This window comes from Pseudoliparis swirei, chromosome 3 (assembly GCF_029220125.1).
Source record: "Pseudoliparis swirei isolate HS2019 ecotype Mariana Trench chromosome 3, NWPU_hadal_v1, whole genome shotgun sequence".
NCBI classification, from domain to species: Eukaryota; Metazoa; Chordata; class Actinopteri; order Perciformes; family Liparidae; genus Pseudoliparis; species Pseudoliparis swirei.
In genome coordinates this window covers 9,942,494-9,955,421 of record NC_079390.1, presented here as the reverse complement: position 1 = coordinate 9,955,421, position 12,928 = coordinate 9,942,494, and the positions used below count along the sequence as shown (strand labels likewise).

General features: G+C 42.6%; 1 protein-coding gene across 10 annotated transcripts in view; it reads right to left on the bottom strand.

Annotated features, from left to right (window-relative positions):
• The window catches only part of npas2 (neuronal PAS domain protein 2), a 38,954-nt gene that overhangs the window by 12,909 nt on the left and 13,117 nt on the right, over window positions 1-12,928 (bottom strand). For 5 of the 10 annotated variants that reach the window (XM_056444061.1, XM_056444102.1, XM_056444111.1 and 2 more), the window contains exons 3-10: window positions 11,995-12,188; window positions 11,620-11,904; window positions 4,080-4,260; window positions 2,779-2,835; window positions 1,880-2,034; window positions 1,664-1,755; window positions 1,288-1,377; window positions 846-966 (exon numbers count right to left, since the gene is read on the bottom strand). In XM_056444061.1, coding sequence (XP_056300036.1) covers window positions 846-966; window positions 1,288-1,377; window positions 1,664-1,755; window positions 1,880-2,034; window positions 2,779-2,835; window positions 4,080-4,135 — 571 coding nt within the window. In that variant the 5' untranslated portion in view covers window positions 4,136-4,260; window positions 11,620-11,904; window positions 11,995-12,188. Of the gene's footprint in view, window positions 1-845; window positions 967-1,287; window positions 1,378-1,663; window positions 1,756-1,879; window positions 2,035-2,778; window positions 2,836-4,079; window positions 4,261-11,082; window positions 11,463-11,619; window positions 11,905-11,994; window positions 12,189-12,928 lie in introns of those variants that run through there. The other 5 variants (XM_056444069.1, XM_056444093.1, XM_056444077.1 and 2 more) reach the window with 4 other exon arrangements.

Genomic DNA, 12,928 nt, shown 5'->3' with positions numbered 1-12,928 from the left:
ATTGACCACTTGATGCCTTTTTTGTGTGTTATAAAAATATTCTTTTGACAAGATGTTAAAATCACATCGAAGCAGAAATGTGGCGATCATTTTGATGCAGGAAGGACAAAGGACGGACGTCTCTTTTGAGAAGGAGATGGCTCTAGACATGGCTCTGGGACAGTTTGCTGTATAGGCCGAGACACTCGCGACGCAGCATCTCTCTTTCTCAGAAAAGCCCAATAGTAAGACAGGATTAAGGTCAGGGTCTTGAGCCCCATATACTACACTGCTTTGGATTACCGTGCTAACATAACAGTGATTTAAAGTCTTAACTATGATACACATTACATCTATTGCATCTGTCCATCCTGGAGAGGGATCCTCCTCTGTTGCTCTCCTGAAGGTTTCTTCCCTTTTTTTCCCCCTGAAGGGTTATTTGGGAGTTTTTCCTGGTCCGATGTGAGGTTTTGGGGCAGGGATGTCTATGTGTACAGATTGTAAAGCACTCCGAGACAAATTTGTAATTTGTGAAATTGGGCTATACAAATAAACTGAATTGAATTGAATACTAAGCTCGCTCCTATTATTAGCGAAAGGGCTAATCATAGATCCTCACTAATCATCAATCCAATAAACTTTGGACCCCAATTCGGCAACCTGCTCTAAATTGAAAGAGTTTGAACTCTGAAAAGAGCTCGTCAGGAGTCGGGTATAGTTTAGACATAAGCCTTCGGACACAGATCTTTGACTATATATTTCGGTGAGAAACTGAACTTTTAACCTCCTGATATGAGAGACGACCAGACACAACGTGGTGTTAAGAGCCAGACGCGGGCGGAGAGGCCGTCCGGTAGGACACTCACTGTCAAGGAAGTCAGCAGCAGTGGGGTCAGTCATCAGCATGTGGGATGATAGCCGCTTATACACCTCCCCGTGTTCCCGCTCCGGAAGGAAATTCAAGATATTTTGGTCCACCATATCTGACTGGTGCAAAAGGACAGATGAACTTTAAGCATTTTAAAGTAGTTCCAGATACACTTAAAGCTTATGGCAGCTTTAACCCAGTACATGCAGTAATTTATGTTATTCATTTTCATTCATTTATTACCGTAAAGAAGTTGAAAGCCACAAACTAAAATCTCGACGTGGTTGTAAACGTGTTTTAGGAACGTCGAGGCAAATATAAAATGTCTACTTCCAACATGTCCTGGATCAGATCAGATGAATTGCAGATATACATTTATCAGAGCAGGTCTGTTTTGGGAAGAGAATAGAAGAGTCACTTATTTCAGCCTCTTCACTTACCGGTAAATGGCCAATGAGTGAAGACACGCTGTCAGATACGTATATGATGTTGCCATCTGTCGTTAGTGCCACCAGGAAACCATCGAGGGCCTGGAGGAAGAGGGAGAAAATTGGGCACTTTGATGATGAGGTCATAAGGTGCGAATGCATAAATGGAACATTGCGTCTTCCATTGTGACATATATTATCTGTGGTAGTTACATGCATTAATTACAACATGTGTTTTGTTCCCTATTTGCCTCTAAGTGCCTCCTCTACGACCACCACCACACTTTGAAGGGAGAGGGTTTCCCCTTTTGTTTTATTGACATCGTTCATCAACGTCAGAGCTTAATCGACTCGGACTGTTCCGCAAACACGTCCTCCTGAGCTTTACCTCCAGCATTAGCTGAGTGAACTCCTCATTACTAAGGAATGAGGGCTTCCAGTCCTGCCTCACATCGCACGTTTCGTTCTGCGCAGTGATGTCTGAAAAAGACAAGGCCGAGGGTTGAGTGCAGCAAACTGCCTGAGAAGAAGCGTATTATCGAGTAATTATGAAAGTGAATCAAGGCGTGTGGAATATAAATGGGAGTACATGCTATTTCCCTACCTTTCTGTTTCTGCAAGAAGTCAATAGTTCTCTGCAGTATGGTGGACTTGTCCATCTTGCGCGGATGGCCTTGACCCTGCAGCATGGTGCATAGCTCCTTGATGAGCACATTGAATTGGTCTCTTCTTTTCTTTTCCGATTTGTTCCGAGAAGCCCTACAGCGGCCAACACAAGAGAACAATTATGAATCAGTGACATCGCAGGTGGAAGCTCGGCCAATCAAGCACCTGCAGTTCGTGCTTTTTGTTTCCCGTTTAGACCGAGCGTTGCTTTTCCAAACAAAAGCTCGCCAAGACCGCAGGGACACGCTCCGTTCCAGACAGATGTCAAACGGGGAGAGAGAGCAACACAGAACTATGCGGTTCAATTTACACTGAACATTTTCATCTTGATTCCCTCTTTATTAGCTGTTGCTTTCAACCTGGTTGGAGCCAACATCAATATGTCAGTGTATTGTGAAGGCGGTCTCTTTTTAACCAACTCTGCAGCTGTCAAGCCTCTTTTCGCTGCCGGTTTCAGATTTATTAAAATCTCTCATTGATATCATTTTCGGCAGCGGGCAGCTGTTTACAGCAAACGCTCAAACAAAACCCACTGTGCGTTACCTTCTACACATTAGACAGCAGAACAACTGAGTTAGCAAGCTGAAGCATATTTTCCAAAGGAGTTGGAGGAATATCGGATATCCAACAGGTGGCCAAAAGCTTTCAAATGAGTGCTAATGCTAATGCTGCGCCATGAATCGGTTTACCTACGCAGCTTTAATAAGAGAAAATGTTAATCTCGTGAAATGAGGTGACTCTTTGAATACCGATCAATCTGGAGTTACAAATACTTTAGAACATTCTGGGAGATTCAAGGTTCATGGAATCAAGAATGTATTTCTTCGAGAAACATACCTTTTTGCTCTGTCTTTATCATCGTCATCCATTAAATCGTCCACGCCGCTGTTGGTGCTGAAAAACACAGGCGTGCAGGGTGAATGTAGATTGTTTGATGATTTCACATTGTCCTCAGATAATAGCTCGGCATATTTATTATACGTTGTTGAATCTTCCATAATAGGCCTTTTTCACAGCGGACGATTTGACTCGTCACAGTTGGAAAATGACATGTTACACTGACAGTGCCTCAGTCAGCCATGACAGTGTGACAGGGAACCAGCGTGCACCACACCAAAACCCCGAAACCGAAGCAGCTAAATGGAATTCAGCCATCGTTTCCTACCCGCACCTTTTGTGACAAAAAGTGACATGTCAAAATGCCTTCTGCGAAAACAGGCACATTCAGGAGGTTCATTGTGATCCCATATCTGCTCTTTGCTAACACATGACTCGAATAACCTGGTAACCCAGTTGGAGTGCCTTGTTTTTCTGCCGCATTTAACAGGTCACTGTGGCACGTAAACGTCCTCCTCTATATTTGGCCTGTGCACACTCAGGCTCACAGCCGTTGATACCGACGTGAAATATGGCAGCAATGTTTAACACGTGGAATCACATCTTGTGTTTTAGAGGACACCTGTTCTGTCAAAGAGCAGAGGGAGGGCTTTATCAGCAGCCCGTGTTATCTTTTTTACACATTCCTGCCCGTGAATATTTACTATCCGAGGCCAGAACTGCACGTGTGGACTTTAATATACTGTAACAAGTTAATCAATGGGAACAGACGCAACCATAAAGTCATAAAGCATTGAGCTATACGTATGTAAACAGTTTCCTCCAAGAAAAGACTTTAACCGGCCAGTATGTAAGTTGCCACAGATAAGCAGTTTCAAGGTGCGCCTCCAGGCTTCTGCTCCCGAACATGATTCTCTTTGTCGGGTTCAACACGGGTTCAAATTTGAGCTGTTGGAGCAAAGCTCCAGGCTGGATTATTTTAATCTAAATTAATGGGTGCTGTATGAATAATAAAGCTTCACCAAGGAAATGAATGTTGTATTTTAGAAGCTGTTAATAATTAACCAATAGTTAGACATGTACCAATTAATTCTGACAATCCATAAAGAAAACCGTTTAAAATGTTAGCTCAGGTTTATTTCCCCCTTCATGCGGCCTACCAATGCAACATCTTCATTGGGAATCGTTGAAAGGCGGAAGAACTATTTGCACAATATGTAATATGTACATGTAAAGGACTGTGTATGGAGCAGAAGAACAATAAAGAGGATAAAGTGAAGGTCATCTGTTGTAATACTCACTCCCATTCCCTGCGGGTGGATGGACAGGGACCCCCGAAGTCAGAAAGGTTGTCCATACTCACTCCCGTTCCCAGCCAGGCCCTTTCTGGAGTCTGCGAAATCCCATCCGCGCTGACCTCGTCTGAACACTCTTTTGGAAAAACCTAGCGCGGACCAGTTGCCCACCACCTCCTCGGGTCCACTAAAGAAACGCCAAAGACAGAGCCATTTTGTTAAAGATGAAAACTGTGTTTCATAAATTCGTACTGCAAGCAGAGATGAAAATACAGGAAGATCCACTATTCATCTGTAAAAGACAAATAATACAAAGGCCTGTCTTTTTCTTTTTACTATAAGTACTTATATTAATGTGTTCTTCAAAGTGACTGTTAAGAAAACAATGTAACGCTTCTACTTGGGTACAATGCTGCATCACTAGAGAAGTTTTCTTGCACAGAAGGAGCTCCCCTGACCTAGAAAAATGTCTGAGGCAGAAACCTCTTTTGATAACCCGGCATAAAACGAGAGTGCAGAACAGCCTTCACGTCCTCTGAACAAAGCTTAAACAACATGGAGCAGAGACTTCTATTATAAACCAAATAAGAACTCACACACCGGAGCCTCGGTCAGCTGCAATGACACAACACACGGCTGTGTTACAGATATTAATACAGTGTCTGCATATAGTCTTTATCTGGGTGAAGAACACACGACATCTCAGTCACCAAATATCCACCATCTGAACTCAGCCCAGAACTCCTTTCTACTTTTAACAGTCGTCTTTCCTGGAGGAAAACTAAACAATACTTTATTTGAGCCTGAATTAAACTACTCGTTCAATTAGTTTGTGGTCTGGCAATATTTTACATTATACAAGAATTCTGTCCAGGTTATTATGACAGCTGGTGGGTAATGTGAATTCAGGCAGTTGTCAGTGTTTTTGCTGGTTTGATTTTCTATGATTTCAAAACAAATGGAGACCCATTTACCTGAATAATTACTCCGAAAACACAAGTCTCAGTCTAAAAAACAAAGAGTACCCCCTTCCTGCACTTTATCCAACCGAGCCTGAGCTTACAGAGTCTGTTGGTAAAGACGTATATTATGATACCGACAAGATTAAAGACCTTCATCTTTATTTTCGGACACGGTTTAGACGAAGGTCTCAATATTCTTCTCTACTCCAACAGCATGAATGAACATACAACTGTGAATGTGGTGAACGATGATGGTGAATGCTCTTGCGTTTAGGTTACTCCTTTCTAGTCTCTCGACCACTCGAAGCGCCGTGCACGTCAACTTCCCCCCCGCAACCCTCTCAAAGATAAGCAGCTAATGGACGAGAGGATGTCCAGGTTTTATTGAGAGAGATAAAAAAACATTGCAGCTCAATACATTTCTTAAGTGGTGCAACACGGCAGACGAGGCAAGCCAGTGACCGCCAGCTGATGTGCAAATATTGGCCACTGTGAAGCTAAATGACCCAACGCTTCATCATGTCAAATCTCAAACCAGTTTACAGGTTTGTTCTGCTCACATGTTCACACCTACTACAGGGTCAGAGGAGGACTTTCTCCAGACGTCTCCTCACGCTCCGCTGCCACAAGGACAGATACAGGAGAACATTCCTGCCGACGGCTATGAGGCTCTATAACAGATCACCTCTTGCCAGATCATAGTGCAATAACTACAATAATAACTTAATATTTACACTATGTTGATCTGCACTTCACACATTCATTTGCACTGCACACATACACACACTTTGCATTTTGCACACTGTCTATATTTAATATTTTTGTATTTGATTTGTCATTGGTGTTGTGTATGCATGTGTGTTGTATATGTACATATATATATTTTGTTTTGTATTTTACTTTGTATACTTCTATATCTCTCATCCCTGTTTTTTATATTTTGTGTTTTGTTTTTTATTCTTGTGTGTTTGGTTTATTGGTGCTGCTACTGTTTTGACAAATTTCCCCTTGGGGATTAATAAAGTAGATATCTATCTATCTATGTTCCTGTTCATAAAGGAAGGAGCGCCACTGTTTCTGATCTGCTCGCAAACTCTCTCCTCTCCACTGCTTCATAGATAAAAATCCTTTATTTAGCAACATTATTTATAATTGGTTTGTTACACTGTCGTTCAAGCGCATCTGTCGATTAACATCTTCTTTGTTACAAATCAAATCAAATGGGTCGGATACAGCTATGGGTCTAAATAAATCAAACAGAAGGCACAAAGCCAGGAGGATTTCTTCAATAAATGATGTTCATATACAGCTTGCAATAGACATTTACTTTTGATTGACAGCATTTGTTTTTCCAATGCAGCAAGGGGCGTGAGTCTTAAACACAGGAGGCCCGGTTTCATATCCCGTCTCCTAGGTCAAGTCAGCAATCGAATCATTTTAAAGTGTCTTATATTGACTGGCCTTAACCATGCTGTTATTGTTCTAGAGTTGTCATGTCCCCAATCTTTACTCTTGTTGCCGAAACATATTGTTTTCAGGGGGGAAAGTTTTTATCTAGTTAAAGTTTTGTTTTTGTTTTGAGGATCAATGCAAATGTGTTAAATCCTAAAATTTAGATTGAGCTCTCCATGTCCTCGTTTCAGGGTGCCCCGCCTTCAGGCTCAGCTGGTTCAAAGGCGGCACAAACCAGTTCAATTGGAACACACCTTTCCATTAGAGTCTTAATTACTATAAACAAAGCAACATCTCCTCCTCTGCTTCTCTGTCCACACAAACACACGCACAAACCCATTAGACGAGAAAGCAGCAGGGAGAGACTCTGCACTCCAGGATGCTGAGCTGCCGACAAATACAGCTTTCAGTTAACGGGGCCCTTGAGATTGTAATGTTTCCCAAATTGATCGTGACATTTGTTTCATGATCAGCAAGAAAGAACATTTGTTACTGCTGAAGTAAACACAAAAACACCGCTGGCTGCGTGTGCTGTTCTCTCTCTCACTTAGGACCAAACTCCTGTTAAGAGATTACAGCGTCACAGCTTGAGCCGGAAACCTTCTGACTCCAATAAAGTCCCTGAAGTGTTGATACAGGAACTAGGTGTCAAACATTTGTCTGAGATGCATGTTGACGAAAGTAAAAAGCCAACTTAAAACAAATAAATGAATGACGACAATTCAATTGAATCTATTGTGAAAGTATTTGCCATTTTTGTGACATCATACGTGCCTTTATGCAGCTTTCACTCATCCATCTTCACACTCCAGCGCTGTGTATAATCAATCCTCACGTATCAGCCTGCATTCTTTTAATGTATTGAGGGCAAACCACACCTTACAAGGTTAACAGCGAAGGAACACCAGAGTCTAGTTACACTTGTGCCCTCGGGTATTTAAAGCCTCTAACCAGCAACCTCAACTCATGATACACGTCTGTCCACTGAGGTTCAAGTTTATTGCTCCGCTCTGTACATAAACAGGCTGTAAAAGGGATGGGGACTATTACTCTGACAATAAATGACTATTATTGCACATTACCAAAAAGGAAACGCAAAGTAAGACTGGAAGTGTTTCTACTTCTTCTTGAGAGGGTGTAGGTTTCATTTGAAAGTTTAATGGATGTAAAAGGTCCCCGCTGCCCTGAGCCTCACACCTCCCCTTACAGCTGTCATGATGTGTCACGGATGTCGCAGAGAGAGAGGACCCAAATGCCGACATATTCTGCAAAAACCAATATTTAATCTCAAACAACTAACAGGACGACAAACACGCAGACCAAACAGAACGAAGCCACACAGTGAATGAGACGAACAGGGTTTACATACACAGGCAGGCGGAGGTGATTGGACAACGGGGAACGAGACACAGGTGAACACAATGAGGGCGGGGCCAGCAATCACACAGAAGGAAACAATCAGGGCCAGGGCAGCCAATCACAGGGAGACAGACGACACAAGGACTTCAAAACAAGACACAAAACGAGACACAAACTCCAGATCATGACAACAGCTTGTTGTGGGGTACAATGTTCTCCCCGAGTTCATCTAGTTTAACTCTACCTACACGGTTTCCTGAGGCAAACAGCACTAGCACGCTGCAGATTAAAAAAAGTATCTGCCAGATTGTTCAGCGCTGTGCCGCCATCAGACACCGGACCTGCTCGCTGCTGAAGATCAAATCTGAAAAGCCCTTGTTCCCTCTTCAATTTGACTTATTTCCCATCGCATCCGTGTCCTGGTGCTGGTCTTTGAACAGAGCAGTTTCTCATCTTGTCATCAAGTCTTGTCACGCTGTCTGTCAGATCCTCATTGACAGAGCTCAGGTTATGATCATGATGGAGGTAATGGTGGATTGGCTATGGAGCACACTGGTTGTTTTTGATACCATCGGTAGCTTTACGGTGATGAAGGCTTGCCGAAGGGGCAGATGATGGATCTTGACAGAAGATATCGCCCTCAAACTGTCACAGACAAAACACCTGTTTGACATCAGTGATTGGGGAGTGGTCAGCAAGCTTATCAGCTTCAGCCCAAAAGTCGAGCAGCTGTAACATTACATGAGCATTACGTTCACATCTGACACGCAGATGCTCCTCGTAACACTTAGAATTGTTTTGGCGTAGATGATGTTTACTGGGCAATACATACAACAGTGCAGTTTATTTTTAACATATAATGCCCAACCTAAGAAAACCTACTTTACATATAATGATAATCGACAACTTACAAATTGGAAATAAGACTTGCACAATTACCTCCTATCTAGAAAGCTTGTTTATACAATATCTCTCATAATAATAAGCCTTTTCAGGCAATGTGGAAAATCAAGGAGCAGGATCGGTGCATGGCCATGCTGGATTTTTGCAAAAATTAGATGAAGCCCAATATTTTTTTTAAAACAGGCCTGTCCAGTTTATCAATTGGTTTTCTAGAAACCTTGTCACAATATATCAATATGGAAACCATATCAATATCATCCTCCCCTCAATGTTTAATCCCCAAACAAAAATGGTCATGATAGATGACTAACACAAGTGATATGTCACACGTTCAAACCCAGACAATATCACCAGCTCCAACATTTGCAGCTGTATCTAATGTATGGATATTTCAGAAGAGAAACTTTAAATGCCACAGGCCAGTTCTGATTATCAACACCGTAAAAAATGCAAAGCAGCACTTCAGACCAAGCAAATACGAATAAACAGTCCTGCTTTCAAAAGAGGCAAACTGTGTAAGTTGCAAATAATTGCTCCATTACCAAAACAATGATACACACTTATACACAATATACACATTCTGTACAAACACCAATCAAGTGCTCGACCCAACATGAGCATACTGGGGGAAAATGGGACTTCTATCCTCACTAATATTTTATTTGTGTTGACTGTATTTGGCCCTGTCCCTTCATGATGAATTCAAGAGCAACAATTCATAAAGCCATTAGTTGTTACTTCGGAAGTGATGGCAAAAAGTTTTCTCTTTGTAATACTACAATAAAGGACTTTTTCTAGGGCTGCCGGCAAAGATTTGTTTTATGCTCAATACTCATTTCCACCACCTCACACCCCAACTCAACACGAGGTGTAAAGTGGCGCTTTTGTGAGATTCTTTGAGGCTAAACTCAGTTTTACAGATTTGTAAATTAGACTATTCGATTCTTCGACAAAATCATACGTGTGTTTTTCGGAGGACAGCCCTAACTTCACGGGGTTTATAATGGTAATATTTCACCTGCTCACACACACATACACAGGACAATGGATCAGGTAAGAGCCTGCTGATGAGGGCCGGCTACCTGCAAGCGTTCTGAGAGCAAACCACAACTCCAGCTGGGGAGCTCACAGTGTTGTTGCTGCTCTTGTGCTGACAGATTAATTTAGGTTACTTGTTCATCCAGGGAGTAGTGACTGCGACAGTCTGGTCAGGGGGGAGTTGAAATTGCCTGACCACCTGCACCTGCATCTGGTTTCAAGCTGACAGCTCAAGCTGACAGGTAAACATTAACTGGGCCTGGACAAGCTTAGTGCAGTCACACCGGAAAAGTTGTTTTTTTGGCATGTATCAAGGTCTAATTTATCTTACATCTCATCAAATCTGTAGTCATATTTGTGTAGAATTAACTAATTTGCTCAATTTCCTCATGTTTTTTATGTTAAGATATTAAAATACATAACAGGTTATCTAAAAACTGATGTCCTCCCCCTCCAACATATATGTTATCACAAATATATCTGCTCGTCCTTCGAATACGTCAACATATTATAATTTTTTTTAGTTTTAATAATCATTTTGTGTTCTGTTGGGATTAATGGTGTCAAGTGATAAGGAAACAGGAAATAGTTCTCTTGGTTACACACGAAAGGAAAAACAGCAGGGAGGCCAATGAGTGCACCCGATGACCCTTTATCTCAGGACACATGGTCAATAAGTAATTCTGCCTCACTTCATCCCCAGGTCTTTATCAGAAAATCATGTTGACTGCAAAAGAGAAGCCCAAAGTGCCTCGAGAGCAAGAAAAGAGAGGGTTAGTCCGAGAAACGTGAACTCCAGTAGATGTAGAGCTGCCAGGTTGGGTAACATTAGCCTGAACTGCTGAGAAATTATTTAAGGATTTATTTCCCTGTGACATTCAACATTTTGCTATCTTACGTCTTACAACTAAGAACATGCATGTTCTGCATGAAGGTCCACCGGGGAGAGAAAAAAGGTTATTTCACCTTATAAGCAGGCACTTGATGCCAGTGAGCTGAGAACATGGAAGCGGCGTTCAAGAGCGCCGGATATTTGTAACGTTGCGAATTCAGACTCCTGCGTTTGACTGAGTACATCTTCAGCCTACGCAGTCTGGCTCTCGCAGACCATCTTTAAAAAGGGTGCAAATCATGCTGTCGACGCTTTCTGCCGCCTCTCCCTTCATGTGAAAAGAAGCCACTCGTGAACTTTGATTGTCACACAGACAGTGGGAGCGGGTGGAAGAGAAATATGACAACCTCTGTTTCTGCGCTCGCGCCGCAAAGCTGAACGCTTTAAATGAAATGTCACGTACCTTGAACGGGGGTCTCCAGCAGAAATAAAGCTCCACGCGCAACTTTGAGAAATCTGCTCATTGTATTTCAAACTAAAGCATCGCGACTGAGCGCAAACTTACGTCACCAGCGTCTGGCTGGCCGGGCGCGAGCGCTGAGCGCGTTAAATTGCATAACGCCTAAGTTAATAACGTGCTGTTATTATTTAGCCGGCTGAGGTGTCGGTGGCTTCGGCTGTCCTCGGTTATCAACAACGCACGAAAGAGAGAGGAACAACAACAACAACAACAGAAAGTCGTGGTGTTTGCTCGTTGCGGACTGAGTCCGTCTATTTGCTCCAGGCACTGTACTCCACATCCTCCGCTGGCAGCGACTTGTAAACAGGACCGAGTGGCTGAGAGCAGAGAAAGTAGGTCAGCTGGTAGCTCAATACTCGGCTAACGGCGGCAGCGGCATAAGCAGGCGGCTGTGCAACGCCACCGAAAAAGACCTGTAGTGACCAGGAGATGGGGGGGGGGTAATCTTTAACACGCGCTAAATGCATAATAGCTCCCCACCGCATGTCGTGCTGCAGTACGTGTTGCCTGTGATGCCACTTTGCCGTGGACGCATGACAAGAAGCCTGATCCATTAAAGGTCCTCATTCATCCGGATGGACCAGCCCGTTGTGAACTCGTGAAAGTAGAGGGACTAGTATGAAGGCAAATCACATGTGGAGGAGGAGGTGAGGCGGTGAGGAGCTATGGGGGAATGGTGTCTCCTCTCCTCCATGCCAGCAAGACGCAGAAGATTAGCCCGCCTGCCTGACCCTGTCCGTACAATTAGAAACCGTACATTTCAACCTGGAAGAGAAGAGAAACAATGTGTATACTGTATATATGACCATCAAATTCATAAGCAAAACAAGAAGCGGTGTGCTTTTTTGTTTTTACCCTCAATTACTTCCCACTTCCTATGGATGTTTCTGTTTTATAACTTCCTGGTTGCCTTTTCCCTCAGCTGAAGTCTCAAATGTGGGTCAGCAGGCTGCATGACTAATTTCATGGGCTCACGATGGACCGGCTCCAACGGTTTTGCTCCTCTCAAGTGATCAAATGGCCACAGATGCACAGCCGCCTGTTGACAACTTTTGAAACAACCACAAGTTTACAGTTAAGACAACCTGTCGACTGCATTTTGAGATAATAACTTTAAACAAACAACCCTGCCATAATTGATTGTCATAATCAATCAGTATATTAATTACATTACACAGTTAATATGTGCAATCTCCACAGTGTGTCAACAATTACCAGTCATTTATTGGATTAACAAGGCAGCGATTTACTACTGATTTTCAAAAGGGAGATGTCAATTACGCTTTTGTTAAATTAGATTGTGTGTTTTTACTGATAGAAGAAAAAAACCTGAACAGAAGCTATTTACAAGCCCAGTTGCTTCGCATGTGACCCTTTTTGCAGTTTGAAGTTTGGAAATCTACAGAAAAAAAGGGAATTTTTAATGAGGTGACTGCTGTGTAATTACTTTGACTTTTTCTTCTCCTTTTTTTACGCTAATGCCAGCATGAAAACATGACAACATTTACATTGGTGACAGGTTCAAGTGTTTAGAAGGTATAATGTTTTGCATACTCTCTCCTAGTTAAGAATTTCTGCATGATAACATTGGCTAATTAGCAATAAACATAACGTAGCCGACTACAGAGGCTAATGGGAGCGTTATTCCCCATGAAGGCATTTAGTCAGAAAATCACCAACGTCACTACAGATCATGCTGAGGAGAACACAAATGCCTATTCCAAACTTTAGGACTCATTAGGACTCGTTCACTGGGGACCAAATTGTCCGTCATCATGGCAATCTTATA